Source organism: Archocentrus centrarchus, chromosome 2 (genome assembly GCF_007364275.1).
Source record: "Archocentrus centrarchus isolate MPI-CPG fArcCen1 chromosome 2, fArcCen1, whole genome shotgun sequence".
NCBI lineage: Eukaryota > Metazoa > Chordata > Actinopteri > Cichliformes > Cichlidae > Archocentrus > Archocentrus centrarchus.
The window spans coordinates 4689570-4697199 of NC_044347.1; the positions used below are offsets into that span (position 1 = coordinate 4689570).

Sequence of the window (7630 nt, forward strand, 5' to 3'; positions counted from 1 at the left end):
AGGACATCTTGCTGCAGTTTGTCAACAAAAACTCAAATCCACCCTGAAGAAGAAGTTCCAGTGTGTGTTTGAGGGGATCGCTAAAGCAGGAAACCCAACCCTTCTGAATCAGATCTACACAGAGCTCTACATCACAGAGGGAGGGGCTGCAGAGGTCAATGATGAACATGAGGTCAGACAGATTGAAACAGCATCCAGGAAACCAGACAGACCAGAAACACCAATCAGACAAGAAGACATCTTTAAAGGCTCACCTGGAAGAGATGAACCAATCAGAACAGTGCTGACAAAGGGAGTGGCTGGCATTGGGAAAACAGTCTTAACACAGAAGTTCACTCTGGACTGGGCTGAGGACAAAGCCAACCAGGACATCCAGTTCATGTTTCCATTCACTTTCAGAGAGCTGAATATGCTGAAAGAGAAAAAGTTCAGCTTGGTGGAACTTGTTCATCACTTCTTCACTGAAACCAAAGAAGCAGGAATCTGCAGCTTTGAAGACTTCCAGGTTGTGTTCATCTTTGATGGTCTGGATGAGTGTCGACTTCCTCTGGACTTCCACAACACTGAGATCCTGGCTGATGTTACAGAGTCCACCTCAGTGGATGTGCTTCTGACAAACCTCATCAGGGGGAACCTGCTTCCCTCTGCTCACCTCTGGATAACCACACGACCTGCAGCAGCCAATCAGATCTCTGCTCAGTGTGTTGACATGGTAACGGAGATTAAAGGGTTCACTGACGCACAAAAGAAGAAGTACTTCGATAAGAGATTTAATGATGAAAAGCAAACCAGCTTGATCATCTCCCACATCAAGACATCACGAAGCCTCCACATCATGTGCCACATCCCAGTCTTCTGCTGGATCACTGCTACAGTTCTGGAGGATGTGCTGAAGACCAGAGAAAGAGGAGAGCTGCCCAAGACCCTGACTGAGATGTACATCCACTTCCTGGTGGTTCAGGCCAAAGTGAAGAAGGTCAAGTATGATGGAGGAGCTGAGACAGATCCACACTGGAGTCCAGAGAGCAGGAAGATGATTGAGTCTCTGGGAAAACTGGCTTTTGATCAGCTGCAGAAAGGAAACCTGATCTTCTATGAATCAGACCTGACAGAGTGTGGCATCGATATCAGAGCAGCCTCAGTGTACTCAGGAGTGTTCACACAGATCTTTAAAGAGGAGAGAGGGCTGTACCAGGACAAGGTGTTCTGCTTCATCCATCTGAGTGTTCAGGAGTTTCTGGCTGCTCTTCATGTCCATCTGACCTTCATCAACTCTGGACTCAATCTGCTGGAAGAACAACAATCAACCTCCCACACAGAGCAACACTTCTACCAGAGTGCTGTGAACAAGGCCTTACAGAGTCCAAATGGACACCTGGACTTGTTCCTCCGCTTCCTCCTGGGTCTTTCTCTGCAGACCAATCAGAGTCTCCTACGAGGTCTGCTGACAGAGACAGGAAGTAGCTCACAGACCAATCAGGAAACAGTCCAGTACATCAAGGAGAACCTCAATGAGAATCTGTCTGCAGAGAAAAGCATCAACCTGTTCCACTGTCTGAATGAACTGAATGATCGTTCTCTAGTGGAGGAGATCCAACAGTCCCTGAGATCAGGAAGTCTCTCCACAGATAAACTGTCTCCTGCTCAGTGGTCAGCTCTGGTCTTCATCTTACTGTCATCAGAAGAAGATCTGGATGTGTTTGACCTGAAGAAATACTCTGCTTCAGAGGAGGCTCTGCTGAGGCTGCTGCCAGTGGTCAAAGCCTCCAACAAAGCTCTGTGAGTGTATATTTTTGGGTCTACCCATTATTTTTGAGATGCATTGTTAATGGTTCACGAGAGACACTTTTTTACGCTTTCATTTTTTCAGACTTGGTATATGTAACCTCTCAGAGAGAAGCTGTGAAGCTCTGTCCTCAGTTCTCAGCTCCCAGTCCTCTAATCTAAGAGAACTTCTCCTGAGTAACAACGAGCTGCAGGATTCAGGTGTGAAGCTGCTGTTGTCTGGTTTGGAGAGTCAACACTGTAAATTGGAAACTCTCAGGTCAGTTTTTCTAAATTCTCACGTTACCTGTTAATGACGAACAATGCTTTAACAATGCTGAGCAGTCTTCTTACCAGCTTAGCACTAGTACACATACACACACACACACACACACACATCCCGTTCCAGGGGTTGACCACAGTGTCACGGGCAGCATTGAAGCAGTTCTGGCGGCTGTCAGCGGTGGTGGTGACGAGGCGAAGCAGGAGGCAAGCCATGGTCCTGGCCGTGGCAGTGGCAAAGATGAGGAGGAGGCTGGCCGCGGTCCAGCGGCAGTGGCAGCGCAGATGAGCAGGAAGCCGGCCACAGTCCCAGTGGTGGCGGAGGTGAAGATGAGCACGACGCCAGCTGCTGTCACAGCCTGGGGCTGCTGAGTCGCAGGATACTCGAAAGAGTCTGGATATTCAAAATGTTCAGGCTTCTGAGCATGGTGCACAGCCGTCTCCTCTGATGACTGGGGCTACTGAGCAGGTGGATGCTCGGAAGATTCTAGCGGAGACAAGAGGGTCAGGGCATTGTGGAGCCACATGCCAGCTCCTAGTCAAAACAGTTCGCTGATAGCGATGGATGTTCGTCAGCGGCCATGGTACACCACATCCACCTCCTACAAATCACAGATAGGGCTGTGGGGATGAGAATCTGTCACACATTGTCCCAGATATGATTACCAGCCTCAAGGCTGGCTAGGGAGCCGAATTCCTGATAATGCAGATGTTGTTTTGGAACAGGCTGCTTGTTATTTTTCAACAGCCTTCAGTTTCACTGGGGAACCCAATCAGTAAATCTAATAATCTAAATTGTTCAATTACCATCATCGCCGAGCAGAACCGAATTTTATCTCCAGATCTTACCCCTTTTGCCTGCGAGCACGTTCTCAGCTGGACTACGCATCCAGCTTGCAGCTCAGGTCCAACAGGCTCTGAGTCTGAATCTGTACGGCTCTGCACAGCCCATCCATCTGCAGTCTCAGCAGATGTCGAACTGCTGCCCAGATTTTCTTAATTTCCTGGTAGATCAGGTATCCTCCAAGCCCAGACAGAAGAGTTCCTGTTACCAAATAGCCGAATATGTAAACATTTTCGACATCCTCAACTGCCAGAGCTGAGAGGCACACAGGTCTCCACGAGCTCCAAGAATCGAAGACGTATCAGACCGGGTCTGTTCCACTTGGACACACAGGCTCCCCTTTCCCCGATCTCAAAGTGGAGAAAATTCAATCAGTGGTGTTTAGGGCCCAGTTTGCCAGATCCATGTTGCTTCTTAATCTTAATCTTATTCGGTCAGTGTGTGAGAGACGCTCTTACAGCAAGCAGGAGAGATGGGGGAGGGCAGGGAGGCAGGAGAGAGATAGAATGTGACCGTCCCCGTCAGAGAGCAAGAGGGAAGCTAAAGGGCTGGATGAAGCAGAAGGGACCGAAGCTAAAAGGCTGACTGAAGCTGAGGGGACTTAAGCTGTAGACTCTGAAGTGGAGGTGCAGACTGTGGCAATTTGTGAATTGATGAAGCTGTAGACTCAGAATACTGTTGTGACTGTGGGATGCACTTGGCAGGGTGCGCAGCTGTCTCCTCTGACTGCTGGGGCTGCTTAAGAGGGCTCCCTGTCACCCTGTGAGGCTCAGAACCAGAACAGTCTTTAATTGCCCCCACCTGCAGAAACAAAACAGGAACAGAAGCGGGCCAGTCCATGGCCACTCCTTCCCGCAAAACTGAAACAGGTGCAGGGCAAGTTACTGGTGCCTCCGAATGAATGATTTAAGTCACAAAGTCTTTGATTAGTTTAGGCAAGAAATCCGAGATATAAGGAAAACTAGACGCCAGTTCATCTAGACAGCAGGAAATGGCTCTCTTATTCTGGCTCTCTTATTCTGGCTCTCTTATTCTCCTCGCTGGGATGGTTTAGCCATTCGTCATATAAATCAAACACACAATCATGAGTAACCTGCTTCACTTTAATGTCCCCAAGATCAGTCTAAGAGGAAGCATATGCATTGTCTCTTTCTTTGTCTGGCATAGGAACAGAAAAGGTGAAATCCAAGTTCTTGGCTGGTTCAGCAAACTTGTTACCATTAAAGGCCAAGTTATTAAGCACAGTCTCAGGAGGTTCAGTTTTTGCATTGCTATGTGTAGCAGGAGTTTCAGAGGGAGCCATAGCACTCATGAATAGCCCAGGAAATTTACAAACAGGGCTGACGGCGGTTGTGATCAGTGGCTGCACAGCCGGCGCGGCATCTCCAGGCTGGGGCTGAGCAAGACTCTCAGAGGCGGCAGGTGATGGCGGCTGTTTTCACCGCAGAGAGCTGCGCTTCCATCTGCCCGTATGAACCAGAGGTGTAGCGACAGCAGGCTTTTCATCCCCATCCCACATCCATGCCAGGAAGGCGGCAGGAGAAGAGCAGGCTGGTGGAGGTGATGTGGGCGGTGGATTCCACTGAAGTGGGAAGGAGACATACCTGCCCACTTTGATCTCTGTAACTGCAGGTGGAGGTGCAGCAGCTGTCGTAGCCAGCAGCTGCTGTGGGGAAGCTTGGACTGGAGGCAAAGGTGGAGAGCAGAGACGCTGAGGCTTATTCCTCCAGTCGGGCCCTCCCAGGGCCACGCGGGTGCTGATGTACTGTGGCTCGCCTTTAGAACCGAGCCGCAGCTCCCACATCAACACTCACGGCCCTAATAATTTGGTCTGCAGGGTCCATACTGGGTCGGGTCCTGCTGTCGCGGCTGGTGCGGCAGGCAAGGCAGAGAACCCCAATGCAAGACCCACGAGGCTTGAATAATGTTTAACTTACTTTATTAAATAAACTCAAGAATACCAAAAACTGGACGGGAGCCAGTTACACAAGAAACATGAAAACTTGAAAATCCAAAACACACAGCAGAAGCCAACATTAGGAGTCAGGCAGACACAGACAAGGACGCAACTAAACAACACTGAGACCTTAAATACACACATGCCAGGAAATCAGGGTAAGTGGAAACAACAGGTGAAACCAATAACACAGGAAGCCAAACTCAAAACACACGGTGAACACGAGACCTGCCAAAATAAAACAGGAAGTGATGCTAAATACAAAAGGTATCAAGACACAGGGAGAAACAGACAAAGGAGCACAAAGACATGGGAAGACCAGAACAATAAAATGCAAACCGTTAAAAACCAAGGACAAAGCAAACAACAACAACAACAACCTGAGAAATTAAACAGCAAGAAAACTAAACACAACCAGAAACATGCAACAAAGACAGAACCTCACCAAAAGAACTCACAACACTGGGCCATCAGCCCAGGACCATGACACAGTGAGCTTTAGTTTTGTACCAATTCTCTATATAATCTATCGTGTCTGTTCTGTCGTGTCTGTTCTGTGTGTCTGTAGTCTCTCAGGCTGTATGATTTCAGAGGAAGGCTGTGCATCTCTTGTCTCAGCTCTGACCTCCAACCCCACATATCTGAGAGAGTTGGACCTGAGCTACAATAATCCAGGAGACTCAGCATTGAAGGCTCTTTCTGCTGGACTGAAGGATCCACACTGGAAACTGGACAGTCTCAGGTACAGAAAGTAGCTGATAAGACATGTTTACATGTGCACTGCAGCCCACAGGATTAATTCAATTCAATTCAATTCAATTCAATTCAATTCAATTCAATTTTATTTATATAGCGCCAAATCACAACAAACTGTCACCTCAAGGCGCTTTGTATTGTGGGTAAAGACCCTACAATAATACAGAGAAAACCCAACAGTCAAAACGACCCCCTATGAGCAGCACTTGGTGACAGTGGAAAGGAAAAACTCCCTTTTAACAGGAAGAAACCTCCATCAGAACCAGGCTCAGGGAGGGGGGGGGTCATCTGCCGCGACCGGTTGGGCTGAGGGGAGAGAAAGACATGCTGTGGAAGAGAGCCAGAGATTAATATCAATTAATGATTAAATGCAGAGTGGAGTATACAGATATTCATTATTGAACTTACAGACACCTTCATTTTCTTTGTCATGCTGTTTCTCTGGGTCATGATGTGTGGTGAAAGAATTCAAAATCCCACATAGTGGGTTCTTTTGTACTTTTGCATGGATGGAAAGACAATGCATTTGCTGCTCCACTCCATAATAAAATACAGAGGTCAAAGTAAACAGAAACTCAGAGGGATCTGTCCTTGAAATCCAAAATATGTTTTATGCTTGATATGTGACCTATTTGGACTAATGAGGTGTGAATAATAAACTGGGTAGATTAGGGCAATGTAATGTCCATGTGTGCATGCTGAAAGAGACTGTGCTGCTCTGACCCCCCTCCTCCTTTCAGGGCGGAGCCTGCTGGAGCCCGATGGCTGATCCCAGGTCTGAGGAAGTGTAAGTGTGTTTTTAATGTGATTGATGAAAACAAAGCAGCACACATTCAACCATCTTCAAACTGTCACATCACTCATTCACATCTCTGATGTCAGGAGTCATCATCAAAGTGTCAATCAATGAACAGATGATGGATCAATAACTGCAGCTGGATTGTGTTTGTTCTCTCATCAGATTCCTGTCAACTCACAATCGACACAAACACAGTCTACAGATACCTCAAACTGTCTGACAACAACAGGAAGGTGACACATGTGAAGAAGGTTCAGTCATATCCTGATCATCCAGACAGGTTTGATTGTTTTCAGCTGCTGTGTAGAGATGGTCTGACTGGTCGCTGTTACTGGGAGGTCGAGTGGGAAAGAGAAGTTGATATTTCAGTGAGTTACAGAAGAATCAGAAGGAAAGGAGGCAGTGACTGTGAATTTGGATCCAATGATCAGTCCTGGAGTTTGAGCTGCTCTGGTGAACAAAACTACTCTGTAAAACACAACAACAGAGAAACATCCATCTCCTCCTCCTCCTCCTCCTCCTCCTCCTCCTCCTCCTCTGGCTCTAACAGAGTAGCAGTGTATGTGGACTGTCCTGCTGGCACTCTGTCCTTCTACAGAGTCTCCTCTGACACTCTGATCCACCTACACACCTTCAACACCACATTCACTGAACCTCTTTATCCTGGATTTACAGTCTGGTCTCGTGGTTCCTCAGTGAGTCTGTGTGTAGTTCAGGAGTAGCTTCATGGATTCAATCAGTTGATGTTTGAAACTGTTCTCAATGATTCCTTGTAAACTTCTTCCTCCTTTAAAGATGGAAGCTGCCATTATTCCAGGATCCACATGTTGTTTTTCTGTCTTTTTCCACTCAAAGCTTCACAGTCAATATCAGGATGTTGTGTTTCTCTGAAGCTCAGTTCAGCTCAGATGATTCAGTTCATGTCAGCTGCAGTTAGTTTGCTGCAGATGAGACAAACTGTGATATCAGAGAGGAATCACTGAGCTGCACTGACCCAAAACATCAATTTACAAACTGCTCAGAGACGTTCACACATTATTGTCCAATGAACACAAGTTTGGGTTCACCCTGATTTTGTCCATTATCACTTATTGTATTAATGATGAAATGATAACTGGGCTGTAACCTGTTTGGGAAACCTAAATACCTGGGAAATTGTTTGTTTGTTTGACAAATTATATTTACACTTAGAATTTGCCTGTGCATAATCTTTACACTGTATCCAGTT

The 7630-nt window shown here is 47.0% G+C and overlaps 1 protein-coding gene across 1 annotated transcript in view; it reads left to right on the forward strand.

Annotated features, from left to right (window-relative positions):
* The window catches only part of LOC115796223 (NLR family CARD domain-containing protein 3-like), an 18354-nt gene extending 11138 nt beyond the window's left edge, over window positions 1-7216 (forward strand). The window contains exons 7-11 of the mRNA XM_030752521.1: window positions 3-1779; window positions 1871-2044; window positions 5416-5589; window positions 6344-6390; window positions 6565-7216. Coding sequence (XP_030608381.1) covers window positions 3-1779; window positions 1871-2044; window positions 5416-5589; window positions 6344-6390; window positions 6565-7124 — 2732 coding nt within the window. The 3' untranslated portion in view covers window positions 7125-7216. The remainder of the gene's footprint in view (window positions 1-2; window positions 1780-1870; window positions 2045-5415; window positions 5590-6343; window positions 6391-6564) is intronic.
* Window positions 7217-7630: the final 414 nt, after the last annotated feature.